Below are 24,110 nucleotides of genomic sequence, written 5' to 3'. Positions count from 1 at the left end.
TAGTCAGGTTCTCGTAATATTTTTTAGTCAGGTTTACTTGGAATTTAACCAGATTCTACATTTAAAAGGAATAATAAGCCCAATGGGATTTTCCAGTATCAAAACATTTCAGGTGTCAAAATTCAATATAATAAACATGGCTCACATAAGAAAAGCATATTTATTTCCATTTTTAAAAGCAGATCATTTATTCAAATGTCCCAGGTGCCTTGAGCATACATTAAAAATATTAATAACAAACTTAAACATGTAGATGCAAATCCAGGTATTCTGCAATTGTAAAAGGGGAGATAAGTCCATTCAGATCTAAAACTTGGGGAAAAAAAATCAAATGTAATCCTTCCTGCATTTCCTCAAATCATTGGAAGAGGGGTGGGACTTTCTAAATAAAACAAAGTCAGATTAAGTACAGAAATAATCCAGTGGCGGTAATAAATAAATAAATAAAGTGGCAGTATAAATAGATTAAGGAAGTCCTAGTTTTAGATACTAGCATGATGATATTTACTGTCATGTTATGTAAATTAGGTATGGTATCTAACACCGTATGTGAACTGCATAAAAGCCTGTAGCCTGGAAACATTAATAAAAAGGAGGCAAGTATTGCATATAGTAATCCTATTTGACTCTTGTAGAGTATGTGTGAGGGTTATTTGAAGGTGTTTATATAGTATATTAAATCTGAATAGCTGATTCAAGAATAAAGACATTTAAATGTAATAAATGAATACTGTACCAGATTCCTGGGCATACAATACAGTTTCCAAAAAATCCAGTTCAGCTGACAAAAGTGACACAGGCAATTAAAAACCAATGGCTAGATAATCTTGCCTGCAGAAATAATCCATATAATCTATATGCATGTAGATAATTTAAATACACATACATAATCTAAAACTAAAATTTTTATCAACTCGACACTAATAGAGAACCTCTCTCTGAAGATTTTGGAATTGCTGCAAGATCAAGTAAGATAAAATGGTTGCAAAATGAGGTTTGTAGCGTTCTGCCAGCTTGGACTAAGGAAACAACTTCAAGGGGAAATCTAACTGTGTTTGAAAACTCAGCATTGTCCCAGCTTAAAAAGATAGAATAGATAAATTTCATTTTGTTCTGCTAACATACTCCTGCAGTTCCTATCTTCAGGCTATCTTCAGTTTATCCTACGCTTCATTAATACAATTTGTTTTATTAGATCTGGGGAACAGAATGTATCATAATGGCAATTCCAATTTAAAAACATGTAAGCTAACTTTGCGCTTGCAATAAGATTTAAGACTCAGAAGCAATGGAAAGCTTTTAAATCAGAAACAACAGGACACAAAGAATTTTTCCAGTTCTAGAAAATTGCTTCCTTCGCAGTGTTATATTCTATAGAAGACTGCTTGTTCCTCGGAGGAGGATAAATGGCTAAGAAATTGATGAAAGTGTTCCCGTACTGAACCACTCACACTGCAGATTCCAGATGCTCAACATTCTTGACATCAGAATGGAAAAATTTACTGTTAGTCTAGAGAAATTTAATATCACCATTCTTGTCATATCCTTCATAGCTTCATTATTAGGACAAGTCTGTGGAAGCTATAAACTAGTGCTAAATGATAAAAAATATGGTCTCTGCGTTCCATCACTCTTACATATTACAAGAAAACACCAACTTTGTTTTGGTTAGCATAAGGAAAAAACTGGACACAAATGGATATGCATTTGCTTTCATATGTTAATTAATTTCCTGGATTAGTATTCTGAATAATGATGCCAGACTTCAAATCAAAAATTTTTACTGTAACTGAGGGGTAATAAACACTAAAGAACATATACCTAAGCCCAGAACAACACTGTAAAATTTTATTGTATTAATAAAATGGGACACACCAACCTTTAAATTTTCCACTTTGTCAAAGGTAAAATAATCAGCACCATTTGCTGCCATTTATAACAAGCTTACATTTTTTCACATTTAAACTGTACTTTACAGTTCTATAAAGGATCAGACAACACTTTCCTTACACAAAATCAAATAGCATTGCAATACAAACACTTATTCTGACATCACTGCTGCTGTATAATAAAATCAAACTCATGAACACTGAATATCTGAGAATTATTTCATTAGAAAGTTTAATTTTGAAACAATATCCAGGCACAGGTTCAAGTAAAAACATATACGGTACACATATACAGCAGGGCAAACATACTACACTGTCCTATCAGACTCTGGTAGTAAAAAGACAACTATATGTTCAATTTTATGTAGCACAAATACTTTTTTATGTTCTGTGAGTAATTCTGCCGAATACATAGGCTTTCTGACACTGCAAAAAGTTAGACTTAAACAATTTTTTTGCAGAATCAGAGTGATTAACTCATTCCATCATGTACATTCTTAAGATGCTGCAGTTTTGTGTTCAAAAAAAAAAAGAAAAATCAACCTAATTCTAAAAGGTACGGAGTACTGAGCAACTAGATAATCATGACATGGAGGGGATTAGCATCTTTGAAAAAAATACCTACTTTGTTTTATCTACTGATTTACAAAAAGAAAATTAAATGCAGAAATCCTTGTGGACAGCACATCAATTGGAACATCATTGTTCTATTTTTTCCTAATGAAAACAAGAATTTTGGCATAAGTATTCTCAAAGAACAAGATTACATACTTACTAAGTGCAATACAGTATTTTAACTTAGCATTTGTACCTAATTTTTATTCTTCCAAACTACAGGAATTTGTTAACGCACCTTAAAACAATATTATGACTGAAAATGTTGAAAGTGAGCAATCATTTAAGCCCATCACTTTAAAAAATATTATTTCCTTCAAAATGGAAAAGTCTTTCATTTTGGAACTTGGCTACAGGAGCTAAAGAATCCGCAGTTGTTTGAAACAGTTATTGGTCTTTTAGGATTTGTCTCAACATGTGTATTTCAGATTTAGCGTACCGCATACCGTTACATTCTCATTTGAGTTAAAGAGCTGATTCCTATTTGTATTCATACCATGGAAGTCGTAATGATGCAGACTTCTTGCTGTATTCAGCTCATCAAAGCTCTTTCAAAATTGAAAACCCTCAAAATGTAGTAGCTACGGGGATACTTTGAAAATCCATAAAATGTATTTTCAGGAGTGCTTAAAAGCATTTCTATTTTCTACAAGCATAACATAAACTTAAAAGGACTGATTTCAAGTGACCTATCAAGCACGAATTAATAAAAAGCTTGTGGAGAGCTCATACAAAAATCTCACATGTATATTTTCAGAAACCTGTGGCTCCTCCAAAGAAGTTTGCATACTGACACCTTGAACACCCTTGACTAATTAACTGGTCATGTGTATAGATATCAGCCTGAGAAGTCATTCATCAAGTATTTACATCTAGATCTTCATCAGCATTAGAGAAGGCAATGGCAAATATCTGGCATGCAGTCAGGAAAAAATTAATTCCAGCATTAGGATGTCTGAAAGAGAGTCACTGGGCATGCTCCGCATGTTTAACTCTTTATTCATAATCTACAAGGTTAAGTGAGAGACTTGGCGCTGGGGAGCAATGGCAAGGAATACTAAATGTGCCATTCTACATCTGCAAAAGGAGGACACAATATCGCAGTAAGAGCCTGAAGAAAGACTTCCAGCAACAGAAGCCAAGACTATTTTTAACTCAATTGTGGCTAAAGCTACTGGAAACTCCAATTGATTACCACAAATCTCCAGCTTTCATATTGTGTCTCTCAAGAGTGGAAGAAAGAATCCTGCAATCCATATGATTTCATGCATTAGACAAGGCAGTGCTGATGCCCCAAAACATACTTTAAAGTCAGTAGATCCTTTCACTGTACGATTGACTTTAAAGTTTAACACTTAAAACAAGTTATACCATCACATCAACCTGTGATATATGCACACACACACTTGATACAAATTTCATGGAGTTATATAGGAATATACAAGTTTAAAGAGTTTAAAGTCTGTTATCTCAAAGTTAGTTTAGAAAATATTATTTGAGTGGCCAAATTTCATATTTTATCTCTAAAGTCCACATGCTTAGGGGATTTTTAAAACAGATTTCTTACTGTAAAAACAAAATCATATTTGAACCCTCTCTGTTCCATAACGAGCAACTAAAAGTTAGCAGGGAAGCTTCTCACTACCTCAAAGTACTCCTAAATTTCCTTCAGATTAACAGCTTGAGTTTTATTAAAACAGCCAATACTTGACCTGATGTTGGGCTAAGAAGCCACAGGACCTTTCCTCTGACAGTAACTGTACACGGTATGCTCTCCGAGCTGATCTGGGCTCTGGCAGAGTCACACTTGTGCGCGACAGCATCATCGTCTGCTCTTGTCAAAGGACAGCTCGCGTAACGAAGAATCGTCAGCCATTTGTGTAAGCACAGCTGCTGGTCCAACAGAAGTAGCTACACATTAAACCTTTGGTTAGAAAACAAGATAGGCTGCCATACTTGTAATCTACCACAAAACTTTAAGGATGTCATTGCTCACCAAAAAAAAAAAAAAAAAAAGAGTAAAAATTGTTCCTGCTGCCAGACATTTGAATTTAAAGTTAAATTTGTGTCCAAGAACTGTAACAGTTTTAAAGAGTTTACCACCGGTAAATATAACTGCACACATTTTCTGATTCCACGCTGCTGAATCAGTCTAGCATAATATAAAGTATTAACCCAAAACAGAACAGTTTAGAAAAATTTCATCCTACTTTGAACACGTTTTGCAGCAGTCACCATAAATATGTTGATACCAAAATAAATATCCTTTCCCCAACACCAGCAAGCTGTATTTTTAAAAATTAAATCTGATAGCAATTAAAGCTAGCCATGCGTCTCATAGTTTCCCACATCTTTCATATTAATGTTAGCCTACAAGCCATTTAATGCCTCTGGCAGCTGGAGATGGGGAGAATTCCAGAACGTGCGGTAAAATATTGGCTCTATTTATTAATTCAGTGTAAGTTTTGCCTCAACTAGCGTATCGGTTTTCATTACAATCTAGCCATATCTGTGCATTTTGACGCGGTGAGAAATTTAAGCAGCCTCGCAATCATGATGCAGCCAAAGACATTTATTACACTTGCTGCGGCACACCTATCCATAAGTCGTAATAACAGTTTCTAATAGGCGAGCTGATGCTTTGCGAGCGGAGGCTTTGCTGCTCTGCCTGCTTGGCGGCTGTCAGCGGCGGAGCAGGATCGCACCGCCGGCGAGCCGCTGCCCTGGCAGCCCGCTGCCGGAGAGCTACTCCCAGGGAGCCTTCCCTCAGCCTTCCCCTACAGCCCCTTTCTCTCTGTGTCATAACAAGGAACCTAGACCTTTGGCCACTATTTTATTTTATTTTAAGCAGTCTGTAAAAATAGAGCTCCCTGATTTCTATCTCCCTCCTCCTTCTGCAAAAAAGTTGCTTTAAGAGGCTAAACTCTTTAGCCACCTCAACTTAATCTGTCCTTCTGCCCCTACAAATTCTCATGTTCCCCTCTCAGCTCTGCCAACTATTTAGCTGTCTCTTCGAGCTCTTATTGCTTCTTTTTTTTCTCTCCACCTTTTTATCTGTCTCATTATCAAGCATTTTTGGAAAAGATTATGTTAAAAATGGCAAAATGATTAAAAGGAACAAGTAGTTAATAAAGGGAGCACATTCGTATAAAAACACTAGAAGAATGGATAACATCTTTCAGTGTTCAGGGGACTGCAAAGTCATCTTTGAGCTTCACATTGTCTGCAGGTCTCTCACTCCACCAGGAAATAATCCATAGGTTATTATTTATAGGGCGATCATATCAGCACAATAGTCTAGCAAAATATTTCTACGAGTATTCAGGACAGCCGCATTAACACATGCAGCTTTATAGGACTGATAATTCTAAAAGCACTACAGAATATGCTAGTACAAACGTAGTTTAGAAAAAATAGCCAACATTTCATAGCTTTATTTTATATTATTACAAAACAGAGAAGAAAACACCAAAAATATGAGTATTTTAAAGGCCATCTGAATGTACAATTTGGTTATTAACAAATGTGATTTCTCATTTTAAAAGAACCAACCTTGTGTATTCAATTTTATATGCTTGTAGTACTGAAAAAAAAATCCATTATCTGATACAGCATTAGTTCCTACATGTACTGATGAAAGAGCTAATGTCCATCTTGCATATTTTTACTTTTTATAATTTAAAATATTCAAAAATTCAAGCACTGCACATTCTCACTTTCATTATATTTGAGTGGTCTCACACAGTTTCACTCAAGGGCCAGACTTGGCCAATAAATACGGTTTTCCCGCTGACAATACATGAATCTAAAACACAAAGTCTGCTTTGCACATCCTTGTCATTTTTTAGGGCAAACAGAAAAGCATTTTTAAACTCATCAACTCAATAGAGTTGAGAGGGAAGAAATCTGTAACAATTTTACAATGTTTTTTACACTAAAACAACACTTCACAAAGCATAATGATGTCATCTTGGCTCCAACGAAATCAGCAAACTGCCATCAACTACTGTGAAGCCAGGATTGCAAACTTAAATCTTCCTAAATATACCAGATAAGAGAATGCTAGACGTCACAGACTTGCTTTACCGGCAAAAGTGCAAGTTTTCTTTCTCAGTCTTTCGACTCCAGCCGATGGGCTCGCACATGGAGCTCAAGCACACTTTTGCAACACACAGAGAAAATATTTCAAGCTTCAGACACAGCCTCAGGCAGGAGCTCAGGCTACCATTCAAGATGGCTGTTTTAAGACAACTTTGACCTGACACTGAGGGGTTTATAAATCTTAAGGGAGTAAGACACATGCGCGTATTATCAGCAACAAGTAAAAACAGCATATTTTATGTATTTTATACACATACATATATATTTACACACACATGTGCCTGTAATTCATATAAAAGAGCTAAATGAAAAACATTCTTAAGATTTTCAGATGGAAACAAGTCGCACAATCCTGGTTTAAAAGGCATCTGAATAAAAGTTAAATGCAGAATGATATTGAAAATTTTGTTTAGCCAGTAATGTGAAATTTTCAAGAGGAACACCCTAATGTTGTCACAGAACCAGAGAGACACAAAACGGGTTTCTATATGGCTAATGCAGGACACAGAGTGGAAGAGACATAAGCATGTACATGTTTGAGTCCTTCACCTTTGGCTTAACACTAAGACGACAGATCAGGCTAATAATGTGTAAGATTAATTTCCAAGTCACTTGATGAATCTAAATTAATTAAAACAACTGTTTTAAACAAAAGATTATAAATAGCGTATCCATGCCTTTGATTTCTCATAGTATAAACTCTGGCAAATGCCTCCCAAAACAGGTTAAACAGGTCAGAAGAACAAACAGGTTAAGATGTTGAATAACAAAAAGATGTACAAATATATAAAGGAAGCAGTTGAAAGGACACTGTGACGGCCCTAAAGTCTGTTGACAAGAGGCTAAATTTACAGGAGAGGGTCAACATTCAGTCTGACTGAATGTGGCCTATGGAGAACAGTATCCTGCTTTTGACAGTGGTCTGATGGCTAAGAATATTAAAAAAAATTCATCAATGCCTCCATAATACTGTCCTAGTTTCCACAAGTCCATAACTTGGGAACTTTCTGATATTCATGGATGATGCATTTGTATTTACTAGTCCTCAAAGAATTTTTCTTCAATGAATTTTTTCAATCATATTTAAAATCCAGGTTTACTTTTGCTTCATCACGATATAACAGATAGAAAAGTAAGTTAGCTTGGTGTTCTGTTTGAACATTTTATTAAAACAGAGTCTTAGCAGACAGACTAAATGCGATTGCCTTCCCTATCCTAAAGGTAAAATTTTGTTAGGTCCCCGACAAGCAATTTGCTAACTCCACAGCACTCCAGGAGGATCCTCTCATGAATTAGCCAGTTCCAGTTCCTTACACTTCACAACACCCACCACACCTGCTCATGCAGGCAGGGCGGAAGAGAAAGAGGGAAGATGCTCTGTCCACCTGAGAACAACAGAGGTAAGAAAATCCAATTTTTTGTTTGCTTTTTTTTTTTTAATCTAAGAGTGGGAGTAATAGCAGAAAAATAGGGCTCTGAGGTAGCTCTGGCAGCAGATTAGAAATCATCTGTATTATGACCAGGACAGAGACCACGGTTTGATGTAATCATTCAAAAATAAATAAATACCTATCATCCCCTTCAGAAGGTGGGAATTAGGAAGGAAAGCAAGAATTCTCTTTTCCTTCCAAATCCAAGTTTCTGCTGAAAGAAATAATACACACTTTGCAGTGCAAAGCAAATTGGCTTTAATAAACAGTCTACACTAGTTAAATAACAAGATATGAATGGTGCATGTGATATCTTACTATAGATTTCCTAAGAGTGTAAGGATAGTTGAGCTTTATCATGCACCATAATTCTTAAATGAGTATTTCGAGTATGACATGCATTAAATAATGCAATAAAATATGTAGAGACACAACACTCGATTTTAAACTTAAGATTTTTTTTCAATGTGTTCAAGCCATTTTCTTTCTTTATTTGGAGATTGTATGTCCATTACTAATACATATTAACAGTCTTTAATAAAACAAGCAATGCTGTCTGCATCAGGCCCCAATCATCATACATCCCTCTGTTATTCATCTTAACATGTTGTTGGGACATTTGAAATGTCAGAAAGCATTTGGCCAGCTAGTATTAAAGTTTTAAGCAGGGTTTTGGAAAGGTACAAAAGGTTCTGTGACGAAGGAAGAAAAGGTCCACAGGGGAAGATCATCGCAGGATAGACAAATCTTCCAAAATTCAGCATGAGTGTATTAAACAGCTTTAACCACCACAGAATTAAAGCATTTATTTGCATAGAAGGGGAAGAAGAAAGGGAGATAGGTCAAGGTAGGGTTTTGGGGAGATGGTAAGGTCAAATCCCTTAAACACAGAAAGAGGGAGAGAAAAAAAGGCAAATAATACCTGCCCCAACACTGAAAAAAACCCTAAAGATTCATATTTTCATCTAGAAAAATTTTGTGTGGACCTCGGGTATGGAAAGAAAATCACTGCAGTATGCAGTCCATTTAAAACAACAGTCGAGTGCTATTCCTTACATACATTTTTTTTTGGACTCCTGACTTGAAATCTCCCTCTTCCTTTTCATAAACTTGCTATTATTTACTGTGCATAAAACTATGTGATCTACAATAACAAGCACAGGGGTGGAAAGCAGTGATTTTGGTATTGTAATTTGAGCTGGAACACCTATTTACTATACATCCTCGAGCAAAAATACTAACTTTAGTTGTCCCTCCTCTAAAACAGGGACAAAAATATCACACAGACAGGCTGTATACATAACAGCAAAATGAAATTAAAACTTTCAATATAGCCTAACATTGCTACAAAAAAAAGGTTAAACCTTTGGAAAGCTACATAAAATGTTTGTATCTGCACTCCCACTGCCTGCCCTCACTGATAGGAACTGGACTCTGACGTGGAAGGCGGGGGAAGGAAGAGAACTTGAGACAGTATTTTTTTTTCTCCTAATTTTTTAAAGAAGTGTCAAAACTAAATAGTCTGTGTTCAGAAATAACTCCACTGATAACTGTAACTCACAGAGGGGATAGTCTAGACTGCTGCAAATATTAAGGCACGTATGATATCATCTTCTTTTTCCTTTTTCAAGTTAACATTGTAGGAACCATGCTCAGATGTGAATCCAAATTCTTCAGAGCCATATATAATCTGGAGTTTCTCTTTCGGGGTTTTGTGGGGGGAGGAGGGGGAAGAGGCCGACAGGACTTTTTCAGAATTAATTTATTTTACCTGTGGTGTTTAGTAAGCTTACATAAACTTCAGGGAGAAAAGGTTATGTTTAAAGTGTAAATTTAAGCATCTGTTGAGATTACAATTAATTATCTTATTTGATGATTTCTCAACATAGAGACTGTAGACTTAACAAATAAGATCTGGAGGAAACATGCAGTCCTCCTTGGCTTGCGTACCTGTGTCACTTCCAGATCCAGTTGATAACGCTGGCATGATTTAGTCTGCAGAGTATCACACAGGAACGTCAGACTAGCACTCTGCAGCCAGAAGGCAGCAGTTAATTTTATTTTAACTGCTTTCAGCCAAGTTGTCTACAAAGATTTATGCAATCTCCCACTTTCTCCTAGAAAGAACAGAAACAGAACTTTACAATTAAGAACATTGTTAAACTCTAAATTAGTGTAGCTAACCAAATCCAATCATTATCACTAAATAAACTTCTGATTTAATTTTAATCTCCCAATTAAAACAACAAAGGATTTTGCATTTATATATGACTGTTAAGACTTTTTCCCCAGGTGAAACAAGCTTTGTTTTTTTCAGTCTGGTCTATAATCCCATTCTGCTGTAAAAATCATTCAACACATTTCTTTCATATAAATTATACTCTCTAACGTGTCAGGTATTTTGCAAATACAAGGTTGTTTCATTAAAATAGTGAACAATTTAAGTGACTGAAAATTTGTTACTATCTTTATTGCAAAAAAATTGCTTACTAGCATGTTAATTTATTCAAGGCCTCCACTTAACCTAATTTCCATTCTCTTCAGTTCATTTAAGATCTGACATGCATTTTTTTTATCTCTCTCCTGGAAATGTAATCAAAAATTTAAGTGAAATTATAAAAAGCAGAATGGGGGCAGACACTCATCTAAACTAAACAGCAGTCTGAGTCTTGGAGTTGATGGAGCCGTTATCATGCACACCATGTAGGGATCCTTTCTGTAATTTGTTATTTATAAAGTCATCGGAATTTTTTTAAGAGGTATTTTTTAATTATTGCACAGGCCTACTGACACTGAATTTGGGTCTTTCTTTTAACCAGTTCCTGAGCACAATTCAAAACAAATGTAATGAAAGCATAAACCAAATTCAAATATAAATGAATGTATTTAAATTCAGGTATGTTAAAATACGAAACTGCAACACAAACATGTGAGAAGAAATTCAGAGCTAAGGCTGGAAATGTTTACTAACACCAGGGCAGGAGCTCATGTGTTTGTAGGGGAAAGGGAGGGGAAAAGGGAAGCAGAAGCCCAAAGAAAACAAGATATTTTCTCCAGATTCAAGAAAACAAAATGTATCCTTTAAGAAAGAAACCAGCAGGATTCTGCTTTAGCATAAGAAAATAAACAAGTGGAGGGCATTTTGCTGCTGCTGTAGCTTCTGCCTTTTTTTTTTTTTTTTTTTTTAAACACATTTATACTAATCAGAATGACTTTTCAAGTCATCTTGGCCCTGAAAGTGAATATTTTGGACACACTTGTACTTGGCAGCATTCTTGTGGAAGAGTAACATACAGGTGTCGTAAACACTGTACGCTGTTCAAAATTCTGTTTTCCACAAAAAAAGGAAAATCTCCACAGTTCTAGAACTATTGCAACACACTGAAGGCCATTTACAAGATTTTGTTTAGTTAAGTTTAAATTTAATTAGATATAAGACAGTTTGTTAACACACCCCAAGGTGTAAGCCTTGTATTATTGTTTAAATAGTCTGGCAACATTTAAAGTTTTTTTTTTTTTAAAGCATTTACCAGGAGAAAGATTTTGTGTGTCAGCTTTCAAACCCCAGTGAATCTGGATGTTTTTAAAAAAAGCAAAACCAGCAAAAGTTACAGCTTTGGATAACTTCTTTTATGATGAAAAGGTCTCAATAAAACTTGAAAAAATACATATCTGTTAGGATTTTTTTTTTTTTAGTTATGAGGGGCAGTAGAGAAAAAAAACTAACCTTCCACTTAACATGCATAAGTTTCAAAAAAGATGTTAATATTCATCAAATCAGTACAAACTCCATTAATTTACATTTAAACAAAATTTAATACAGAGATAAGGAAGTTAAGTGCTTCAGAGTGAAAGATCTCCCTATTATGACAAAGTTATAAAACATCTATATGCAAGACAAGCCAGGGTGCAGTTGAAAGAAAAAAAAAAATCTATGTTGTAGCCAAGGACACACTGTACAAATTAACAAAGAACATATTCACTTTGCATTAATTCTGTTTGTTTTCTTTTTAACGCATGCGAGTCCCGTAAAGGGAAACTCATGTCCCAAGCTCGCAGTCCCTGCAGTGAGCAGCACACAACTGTAGCCCTGGGAAGGATGGAAGCACTTTTAGTTTTCTTATGTGCAAGACTAGTTAAAACAAAGTGGTTTACTATTAACAGCACAGCTTTGATTTATATGCGACTCGAAGTACTTCTGCCCACTCAAAAAGCCCCCCTCAGAGGCGCAAGGCAGCCTCACCAACAACACAGTGCACTAATATTAATTACAAATGCAGGTTCCTCAAAAATAGGCACCACAAAGTGTGGAAAGTCTTGTTGATCTATACATGTGCCATGTATTTAGTATTCAGTGTTATTCTTCATTTTTCTTTATTTCACGGGAAACCGTTCAATATTAAACAAATTCAAAACTCCTTATTATTTAAGAAACTTATATATGGCATAAAGTTATTCCCCCCAGATCCTAAATATATATTAATGAAAAATAAATGACCTGATGAAATCCTTACCAGTAAAATGCTTAATATTTTGTTGGAATGGAACAGGGATTTTTTTTTTCCTAACTTGCAAATTAAGCTACATTTTTGCAGTGATGATGTTATTTTCTTTGGCTCATTTTATTCAAAATGCTTTGGAAGTTTTTGTCAGAGCCCAGCCATAAGTATTGCTGACTGCTGTATGGAATCGATTTACTGCAACACAGAAATACCAGCTGTTACAGTATGTCCTGAGAGGGATTACCGAATATTCTTAAATTGAAGTTCAATCCATCTTTCCATAAAAATTAGAACCCAAAGCCAGGAACGTAACAGCAGTATCAAGTGCACCTGAGGCATTTACAATACCCAACAGGACTGTTACAACGAGCCTTTAAAAAGGGCTTATTTTTGAAATTTCATTATTCCAGTTGTACCTTGCTTCTATATATCACACTGTATCAGGTTTTTCTGGCAGCCTCCATGTGGAAACACTGAAATATGCGGAGCGCCGCGATACGCGGCTCGATTTCCACCCGGCCCTGAGCCCCCGCCAGGCTCCTGCAGCGCTGCTGACACCTAGCGGCGCCGCGCGGCACCGCAGCCCGCAGCGCGCCCGGCGCTCCTCACACCTCACTCCAGCAGTGCAATTAGTCCTACTTCCGTGCGCGTTTGCGCTTGGATAACGACACGCATACTCCTATCCCTAGGGCTTTCCAGGGTAACTAGAGATGTTCAAAGACGAAACACTTTTTCCCTGCCTTCAGACACCTCTTGCACACTCTTCAAGCATATTCACCAGTTCAGATGCAGCCCTAGCAGGCTTCGCCCGCCAAGTGCAGAAAGGTAACCTAACCTATTGTGGTGCCAAATCCGCTGGTTATAAATAGCCAGGAATGTGGCAGAAGTCTCCTGGGAGCAATTTTCAAAACTGAAAAATCCTAGAATTACAGGTCTCCAAGGGACAAATATAGAGCCATTTTGCTGTGAATCAAACAAATAAAGGAGCCCCCTCACCCACCGATAAAGGGGAAAAGGGATGAATGTTGCTCTCCATCGCCCACGCTGTCAATACAGGAGCACTAATAACTATGGACAGCAGTAGAGAAATAAAAATAAATAAATAAAAAGGGCGGGAGACAGACTGCAGCAAGAGCGCTATGATGAATAGCCTTCTGCATGGTTTTAGCCGAAGTAGCTTCTTTCTAGCATCATTGATTGAAAGGGACCCCATTAGCCTGCCACATACTTTATTTTAGTCGAGTTCAATTTTCTGCAAAAGATGAAGCAGGTAAACTGATCCCACTATGCCTTTAGAGCAAATGCCACGCATTTGGAGACAGCAGGCGTCAAGGCTTCGTTCCATCTTCGACTCCCCATCCACACCTCAATAAACAGCTAACATTTATTTCTGAAAGGTTATTTCACAAGTTACTTAATATTTTGGCACTTTAATGAGGATAAATAGATTTCCTTCACATTTAAAAGGCAGACTGAAGACATATCTCAACTGATTTTAAACTAATAAAAATATAAAAAGTTTAAAGCTAGTGATTTTACAAATCAGGGGGAAAAAATGTAAAAAACAGGTTGATACAAGAAACCCACTCAACTTCTCCTCCTAAAGGATGCTACACTTCTGAAGACTAAAACCTTCATTTCCAGAAACTCATGCAGCATGCCTGCAAATGGTATTTGAACCACCAGATAGAGATTTCATGTGGAGACAGGAAATTTGACAGCCATGCAGCCTTGCGTTCAGTGTGGGGCCTCAGGTAATTGACTGGCTGGGGACATGTATACAAGCCTCCGAAATCTAGTCAGCACAGGAAATTGCCCAAGGAGGTTTCCTAGACTGGGAGGAGTAAATCTGCTTCGGTAGACAACATCTGAATTGAAAATGGTGGTCTGCTCTTCTGGAAGTTGTAATGTAATGAGATCTATGGATTCCTTAATCTTCACTGCGGAAGCTGCCAGCCACTCAGTCGCGGGCTCTGTGACAGGCCACCGCAACCCCGTCACAGCTCGCAGCTGGCTCCCAGATGGACCAGCAGCCCTGACAGACAGCACATGCACACTGTCAACAGGAGCACACAACAAATCTTTAACCAGAGTGACTACGTAGAGGGCACAGCAGACAAATGTGATGTGACTTCAAAGGCACCGCAGCTGCCAGAAGCTGCCTCTGACTCACGCGGCTGCGGGCACAATGGAAATGAAACGAGCGGCAAACAACTCCGCTTACAGTCCAGCATAAAAATAGGAATATCTATAGCAACTACCATGTTATTAACTAATATACCAAAACGGAGAGCATGGACTGTCCCAAATTGAAAAGGACAAACCGACAGCTAAGCAGTTAACTGAAAACAGCTGCCTTGACTTTCTCCTGCTCTTGCCATCAGATCAATCTTCTGCCATCAGAAAAAGAGTTTAAGACTTCTGCATAGTATTTTAGGATGTCTGCTCAGTATTTTTCATTTTGTTTAGGTTACAAAAACCTTTAGCTTATACCACAGGGACTTCAGATACAACGACACTTTTTTAAAAGGCTTTGAGAATAATAGCTGAGAATTTAGTCCAGGTTAAGCATCCTTTTAGAATATAAAAGAGCTTGACTTTAAATTTAGACATTTGTGGGACAACTTTCACAAATACTCAGTTGGAAACAATCATACTTCTGAACTTGTCATTTTTTGTCGTGTGCCTTGAACTTCATGGCTCAAATTTAACTATGAAGCCTCAAAGCATCAGAAAAGACATACCTCTGGTTTCTACTTATGGGAAAATTTTTACCAATGGAAAAAAAAAGGTGATCAAGATAATAAAACATAAAACATACAACTACTATTAAAAACAGAATATAGAAGAAAACGTGCTGAAAAATGTTAAGACATTAGAAATGGATCCACATTAATGTGTGGAGGTTATTTCCGAGAGCATCCAGGTTTCACTATAATGAACAGTTTCACCAACACCAAAAAGACACAGGGCTGAGTTCCTGTACACATGTTGACGGCGCTGTCCAGGCTACGTTGTTGGGCCTTCACAATTTTATTCTCTTTCACTTGAAGGATGAGCTCACACCAGTACTTGCCCTCCAGGGTCATTAATGGAACATACACAACCCCAACCACTGCCTCAGCATGCATGTCCAAAAAGCACGTCAGAAATTTGTATTTTGAGATCTTTTCTCTTCTGTCATGTTTGACTGAATTTGTTCAAAGGGCTCAGATAGGAGAGAGAGGGAACAGCAAAAGCTTTGCTTCCCTCAAAGCTTGCACAGTAAATAAACAAATAAACAGGTTCCTCAATCCTATGCCAACTGGACAAATCTCACACAGACACTCCAATAGCCATAGTGCAACTGATGTCCCCATTTCCTTCTTCCAGACTTTTTCACCATGATTTTCAATTGCCTCGACTGAGACCGTAAAACTTGTTCATCTAGACATCACCTTTATTTGAACCGTCTCTAAATACAACTGTGAAGTACTTCAATAATGAGTCAATCTAATATAAAAAAAACCAAATAAAATATATAACAGTGTAAAAATAGCCTATTTAAGTAACCAAGCAATGTTTTTACAGTCAGTCCAAGTTTTTGTACTCTTCATCTTATCATACATGTGAATTTAAATGGTGAGAGTCTTAATGGAATGGACCCTGTCTTTCAGGTTTATGCCTGGATACTGCTAACATACCTTTGGTTACTTAAGCAGGTAGCTAAGAGAAGACATTTCTAAAGAATAAATTATCTTACCTACTATGTAATGCAAGGGTAGGTAATTGAGTTTGATAACTAACTCCCACTCATGTGCTACCACATTTTTTCCCTCAAACTAAACACAGGCTGCTTTGCCAGCCTGCCTCAACACTATTCCAAAGATGATGTTTCATTATAAAATATAATATTGTCTTCATGTCTACTCTTCACTGACCTCTCTGGCAAATGACATTTTAAACTATACAAATGCCTCTTAAGCAGGAAGTGAACTGAAACATGCCTTAGCTTTCTCATGGGCATTTACAGAAACTTTTAGCAAAAAGTATGTCTTTTTAGTCAGTCAAATATGCTATCCTCTAGGGAAGATTTCTTCTTTTTCTTCTCAGCTCCTCTTCATGGATTACTTGAATGTATACTGTCCAATTTACTTGTGTGCCTAATAACTAACCAGTGCTCATGAAGAAAAAAGTTATTACCTACACCAACCATCCTGGAAAAAAAAATAACCCTGTGATATTTTTCAAAAACCATATCTCCATATCTTGATTTGAACTTTTCCACCAATTTTAGAGATCTTCAGACAAAAAAGCATTTGAAGCATCCAATCTAGTTCATAAGATGCCAAATGTAATTTTATTTATTGTATATTAAAAAAAAGTTTTAGACAGATGCTTGCTACCTTAAAACACAGCCAAGCTACAAGTGAAATACATTCAATAAGCAGCACTACATAAAATTGCAACAGTGGCAAGACTGTTTGCAACCTGCACCTTCCTCGTCTTTAACATAAAAAACCCTACCTGAGTTCTGTTCAGAACTCATATAATTTTAAATGTCAGTGTTGCAGCTGAGCACATTCCTTTAAATACATGAAAACATTCCTTTTAATACATACGCTAAAAGTTTAATTTAAAACAGCATCACTGTAGTCCATGTCAGATACCCTTAGACAGATCCAATTTTCTGCAAATAAAATGTACCAACTGACAGAATAATATTAGTTTAATAAACTAGTTTAATAAAGCTATTCATTAAAATGTGACCTAAGTTATGTCTTGGATCAAAGGTTACTCTTTCGGTTTAAATTACTGGTTTGGGTACACTTTAACGCTTTTCCTCTAGCTGCAAACTATTCCCTTCCTTGGAAAATACCTGTGAGCAGGTACCACCACCTCTCCATTAATTACCTGCACAAACAGCTTTGTGCTAGCATGCTTTCTTGCCAGGCTACTTGACAAATGTAAGAACTAACTAAACTAAATGATAAACCTTACCTGCCCCCAAAATACTGAAAAAATCAACAACTTTAGCAATTTCTATAAAGGAGAAAGTTCAGCAAAACCTGCTGCAGTTACCTGATAACCTTGACACTCCCTAACAGACAATTATAGTCGCTTTGCAACAAAGGGCTCCGTGACTCCATTTTTAGCTATGTGGTTCACATTTTAACATTATTATAATGCAGTTTGATTCCACATCCACAAAAGCTGATGGCAAATCTCCAACTGCTAGAAATTAAAAACAGGATTAAGACCATGCTTAATAAAATACTAAATATTTCATTCCTTTAAGTAAAGTTTATCTAGGTATTTGTGTCAACAGCATGCTTAACTTCATAGCCCTGTGGCTTGACAAAAAAATGTTTGCATCAATTTTGAGGTCAGTTAAACAGCTGTGTCCAAAAACCATCCTCACAGATACATAAATATTCAAATATTATTAACTCAAAGTCAGAAACATCCCCTACAATGTTAGAATGTTATTTTTCAAACTCAAAATTTTATACACCTCTAGAGCCAAATAAGGGGGGGGGGGGGGAGGGAGAGATATTTTAAAATACTTTCATATGTTATTACAGAAGATAGTTTTTAACCACCCCTTCTTTTCCAGGTTACCTAATTTTCCAAGCATTTATCCTTCCTTCAGCTTAACTTTCCATAAACCACTTCTGCCTAAACGTGATATTCTTTAATGGGGGGAGAAGACTGGGGGAGGGAGAACAAGAAATGAATAATTAAACAAAACATATTTGTTATTAGAAAGCAAAAGCAGAATAAACTTCTCTTTCTTAACTTCTGTTTTTATTTAAAAAAACACTTGCCATAATAATTTTCACTGTAACCAGTTTAAGGCTGTTTCTTTAACGTGAGGTTTTCAAATTTAGCCTCAGCAATCTGAAAAGCATAGTCCTTTTTGGAGAAAGTTTTGCTTTAGTAGGTGATAATTTATTAGTTGCATCTTGAATATATGTAACAAAAAACTTCCTTTCATATACAGGTGCACAGTAAAAGATGTACTGCACTTGGACCGAGAGCTAGTCCGAAGAGTTATGCACATTTGATTTCCAGAAGTTTACAAGCTTTGCAAGCCAAATTGCTCTGGGTTGTTAAGTTTTGTAAAAGAAAACAAAGTTGAAGCTGAATAACTCGGCAATTACACCATCTGTAGCCCCTGCACAGTTCATACATCAAGCATACCAGACACTCCTTGCAGTCTTCTGTTCTTCCCTATAAACTCCTGGGACCACCCTTCTTCTCAGTGTCCTTGAATTTGCCAATTGTGCGCAACTCCCAGCGCCCGCTTAAAGCTCTCCCCCTGCCTCATGCCCTTCCCTACTGCTCTCCCTCGGCCCCTGCCCCTTAGCAAGCTCTGGCCACGCCACTCTATCAAGTCTGTTGTGTGACTTGTCACCCAAGACACTCCTCCTTCCAGTTGTGCTTTCACTGCCTTCATTTTTTTCACTTCCCTCCTTCCAGGAGTGAAGGTCCCTCCTTTCAGATCTAGCCATCCCAATTCCACCTTTCAGTTCCTTCTGTCACACCTATACCCATCTCACCTTTTCCTTGGGTGACTTGCTCTTTACTCACTATTCTTGTCATGAATCCATGATCCTCCACCAACAATACTTGCCTTTACCCCTTTCCTTGCAAACCTCCCTGCTTCCTCACATGACCATTTGCTTCTATTTCCCCTTCAGTTTCTGCTGTGTCCAATTTCCATTTCCACTCTTGTCTCACCACTGTCTCAGCCCTAAAGTCCCTCTCTATTTTTCACAGCATTGCTTCCAAAAACCTAGATTCACTTTCTTGATCTATTCTTGATCAGCAGGTCCTTGCTTTGCCACTCTCCAAATATCTCCCTTAAGACTCTCCCCTTTCTTTTGGAACACGGATTAGTTTCTTCACACAGGCAAGACACCTTACACTTCTGACATATGTAAACAGTAGCAGACAGAAATAAGAGATTCTTTTGCCTGCAGTCCTGTACTGTCTTCAGGCTCCAACTATGCTGAAAGCAGGACTTTCCAGTGTTCTCACCTACATATTAATCAACGCTCAGTAATACCTGGAACATTCCCTAAAAATTTTGCAACAGGTCATATAAGGGTTCCAAAGTTATACACCACAATACAGTGAGATACGGCAACGCTTCAAGCTTTAGTTACTCCATGAACACAGTCTGCACATGGTTATGGAGAAATTTAATTAGCAGAAAATAGACCAATTACAAATAATTGTAAGTTCTGTCTGCTCAATATATATGGCCTGATTTACATTCCCACTGCAATAGCAGTGCTAGCCTCTGAGATTCAAGTCATATATTCAAGTTTAAAGACTATATGACATAAATCCAAGATTCTAGTGGATGAAGAGTTAGATTCAAGGCAAGAGATAAACTATATGTCAAGTTAACACTGCAGTGAAGACAAGTTCTCAGATTTCTCTTCATTTGGCCAAAAAAACCATATTCAATCTTCATGAAGAAAATAATTTAAAATGATAAAAGGTCAATAAACGCAATTGGTAACAGTATTCTACTTGGCAGTGTTATATGAAGAATTTTCTCTGTTTTTCTTGTTCAACTCACAGCTTAATACATTACTTTATGTCTTAATGTATACCAGGAAAACACAGGATATGCGAAGAGTCCAAGTTAATGTTGCTGTTGGAAACTTAATGTTTGCATTTCCTGGATTTTGCAATTTTAAGTAGGTGAACGATACTGCATTGATTCTGTTTTGGCTTTTGCTACAAATACCAAAGTATTTTTCCTTATTTTGTCTGAAACTGTATAAATCACAGCTAAGCAGTTTGATAGTGAACCTTTGACACTTTTAATTATTCATACTGGTCTCTCCAACTTATATATCTTGCACAGATTATTAGGCATTCATGAGGGTAATGCTATGCAAAATAGTAAGCATATCTGCTCTAACAATTATAATTAAATAAAAGTGTAGAAACATTTTTTAAAATCTGATGCTTTGAAAATTAAAGCACAGAAGTACAGAAGTCTTGAAGATGAAGCAATGGAAAAATATTCTACAGTAAAAATTGTTTCTTTAAGATGGTGTCATTGAAGATTGCATAATAGTGCTGAAAAAATTACCATTACTGTGAAGTGGCTGGCCTCTCATTTTCAAGTATGTCTTAGTGTGCACTCCTTGCACTAACTCCCTCGAGACGATAAGATAAGGAAGTGAACAGTGACTAGTGTTGAGCTGACACTCTTGGCTTCTACTTTGACAGATATTTTAAAGGCACAGCATCAATAAATGTCAGTTGAATACTTACTTTTTTATCATCCTGCATTCTCAGAATTAGGAAAACATGCAAAATTGTCTATGTTCTTGAGATCAGTTTAACATGAAGGAATCTGATCCCTGGTACTTGCTTCATTCTCCCCACTTGCTCCTCCGAAAGAAGTCTCAGAGAATTCGTGCTGACAGCTTATGCCAAACACCTCCTTGACCACTGGTCCCTCATGTAGGAATACCCACAATTTATAAGCGATTGTCATAGCAACCATTCATGACCAGTAACTGACTCCTCAGCATCATAAGAAGTTCTAACCTTATTGGTAACTGATGTTTGTCCCTCTAGTGCCCATCAGTGTGGATGGCTTTTATAGAATATGTTAAATAAGAGGCAGACACTAAGAACTTTGCTACAGGACTGACTACAGTACTACCCAACCAAAAAAGTATGAAACAGATGTTTGTATTAATACAAACTTCCTGAAAGTTAAGTGCAGAACCCTACATTGCTGCCTTGCATACAGGAGAGATGAAAGCTACATAGACCCTAGTAGAATGTGCCTTCATACTACTAATGCTGATACCTCAGTAAGATTATAGAAGTAAATATAAACTGAAACCCACTTAGAGTGTTTTGCTGGGAACAGCATCAACAACTGTCTCAGCAAGAACAGAGTTGCTAACTTTCCCTGAGACTGCAGAAACTTATGATGAGACTTGCAAAATCCAGCGGGACATTTACTTTAGGGATGGGAACAAAGAATTGAGTGGGAAAATACCAGCAAAATACAGCAACATATGTTCCTAAACATTTCACTGAGGAGATCAGATGGGTGAGATCTTGCTACAGCCGGTAAACATGATGATGACTATGACACTTCTGAATCCAATGCATATGATTAGGATAGAGGCAGAGAGAACAGAATAAATTAGTTCATGAATACCAGAAGCGGATGCAGTACGGCATTGTTGACAGTAGTGGAGATTCAGACTGACTAAAACCTATTAAGATGGCTTATTTAACACACTGAGGCAGTACCAAGGAGGGGAATATAACAGCAGTAATTTCTTTCTGGTACTGATGACACTTAAGCACGAGTACATGCCTGGGAAACTACCCAGCAGATGCTAATTATAAAGGTATCATGGAATATTCTGCCCCAAGAGCCCTTGCCATGCATTTAGTGGAAGGGCTTAATTTTGGCAGTAGAATGTCAGTGCCAAGTTCTTCTAGATCCCAGCTGCAGATGTCCTGACATTTGAAACAGGATAAGAAACAGATCTCTCTGCCAAGGGGATTAAGGAGATGCTTTTGTTTCCTTCTGGACCATTTTGCCTTTCATTAAGGCCTCAACGCCTTGCACTAAGGGAGAGATCTAAGTTAGCAAAGCCAACCATGAAGGTGGTTTGGGGGGATTTTGTTTCTTGGGTGGAGGGTAATTTTTGAGGTTCTGTATAGAGTCCAAAGGCATTCTTGGAGCTTATCAAATCAAATTTTTGTTCTGTAACTCTTGATTTATAAAGCAATTTGCATATATAGCGCTTCTATGGGACATGATATTCTGGGAGGCTGATACTCTGGGAGACTGAGCCCCTCCTCACAGGATATATTGTGTATAATTTACTCAACATTTGGACCAATCAAGCCTGCCTTATACCAATGACTACACTAGCAGCTAACAATTTTGAAGCCTGTTGCTTTTCAGTGAGACTGCTGTTTCACTCCTACAGAAATTCCCTCTGATAAAATGCTGTCCATGGATTCTTTTCTTACAGCTAAGGCAACAGACCTTTCCTCAGTGCCACTGTTTCAAGTCAGTCCCCTACCTTCGGGAACGATGCAGCATGAAAAATTCAGATGCTGCCCTACCAAATTTAAACGTCTACAGAACTGGATCGTCTCTCTGAAGTTCGGCAGAACTGAAGGGGCTATGAAAGGAGAATGACTGCACAAACACAAAGAGCCAGGAAAGAGGAAGCCTCCTCTTTCCCACTGCTCCCTACATGGAGGGGAGGGGACAAGTCACAGTGTATATACGAAACTCTTTCAGCTCCCACTTCTCCCTTTCTAAACCTACGATGATTTTTAGGGTTATGTACCAAATCCCCACCAAAGACTTACACTACTACTAAGAGTTGTGGAAAGTTCAGGTGGGACTTAAATGAACAGATCACATTGCAATTACAATTTAGACCTACATTAGCCGTTCCCATCATGACCACAATAGCAATACAACACTCACAGGAAGGAAATCTGCTGTCTATAATGTATAGATCAAGGGTATAGAGTCATCAGCACCAAACTTATTGAAAGTTGCTGCTTGTTATGCAGAGTTCCACAAAACAGTTTAGCAATAAAATCAAATACGTAACAGCTATCAATTTATACTAGATCAAAGGATTTTGGTCTGCACAAAATTAGACCAAATTTTCTAAATTCCTCTTGAACAGCTGCCCCCTTTTTAGGTGGTATTACACATTCTGTACATCTAGAAAGAGAATCACTTGGCTAATGCCTTTAGGAAAGAGCTCTGCTTGTATTTGCATTCATGAAGCATGCTTGCACTCTGAGCAGAATCCAAATGCACATCAAAGGACCAAACCAAATTTTACCAAGACTGCCCAGATACCAGAAAAACATTTCCACATGTGAATATTCAAAAATATGATAATCTTTAAATGTCATAAATCCAAAGCTTCCATAAACTTTCAATTTAAACAGTTCTAAGCCAGAAGAGGGAGCTCTTGCACTTTTCAAATAAACGTAAGTCAACAGGTTTTCATCTTGTCTTTGGTAACAAGAAAGGAGTTCTCATCTCATGCCACATACATACATTTGCATCTGGTTGTTTAAAGAGCAAACATACAACAAGAATCTAATACGAAATTTTAAGATATATGATGTTTAATTATGCATGACTGATATAGATCAAAAAACTTGGTTAAAAAATAGCACTATTCACCCCTCCCTTTGTCAAAACGATCATTTTTATATCATGTAAACAACACTGCAAAGCTAAAACCACGTTGTCTGCAAACTGCTTAACAAATCAAATCACATACTATATAAACAATGACATATAACGGGTCTGAAACCCACTGAATTTCATAACAGTGAAGAAGTGTTCCTCTTATCTTTGACCTTGATCTTGAATTTTAACTATTTAAGACATTCTTTGTTTTCAATTCAGCATCAACTGACTCACTAATTGCATAGAAGTTAAGAGCAAAAATGATATGGCATTAAAAATATATTAGCACCCACTTATTTTTAGCATTAAAATGCAAAATTAAGAAAACGAATGTTAAGCTATCCAACTGCTTAAATAA

At 37.1% G+C, this 24,110-nt stretch overlaps 1 protein-coding gene across 5 annotated transcripts in view; it reads right to left on the bottom strand.

Moving 5' to 3' along the window:
- MPP7 (MAGUK p55 scaffold protein 7) overlaps window positions 1–24,110 on the bottom strand; it is a 158,658-nt gene that overhangs the window by 107,288 nt on the left and 27,260 nt on the right. For all 5 annotated transcript variants that reach the window (XM_064505868.1, XM_064505869.1, XM_064505865.1 and 2 more), the window contains one exon: window positions 9,986–10,152. In XM_064505868.1, the coding sequence (XP_064361938.1) occupies window positions 9,986–10,022 (37 nt within the window). In that variant the 5' untranslated portion in view covers window positions 10,023–10,152. The remainder of the gene's footprint in view (window positions 1–9,985; window positions 10,153–24,110) is intronic.

This window comes from Dromaius novaehollandiae, chromosome 2, assembly GCF_036370855.1.
Source record: "Dromaius novaehollandiae isolate bDroNov1 chromosome 2, bDroNov1.hap1, whole genome shotgun sequence".
Taxonomy (NCBI): domain Eukaryota; kingdom Metazoa; phylum Chordata; class Aves; order Casuariiformes; family Dromaiidae; genus Dromaius; species Dromaius novaehollandiae.
The sequence above is the reverse complement of the archived record's forward strand: the minus strand, read 5'-3'. Positions and strand labels throughout refer to the sequence as shown.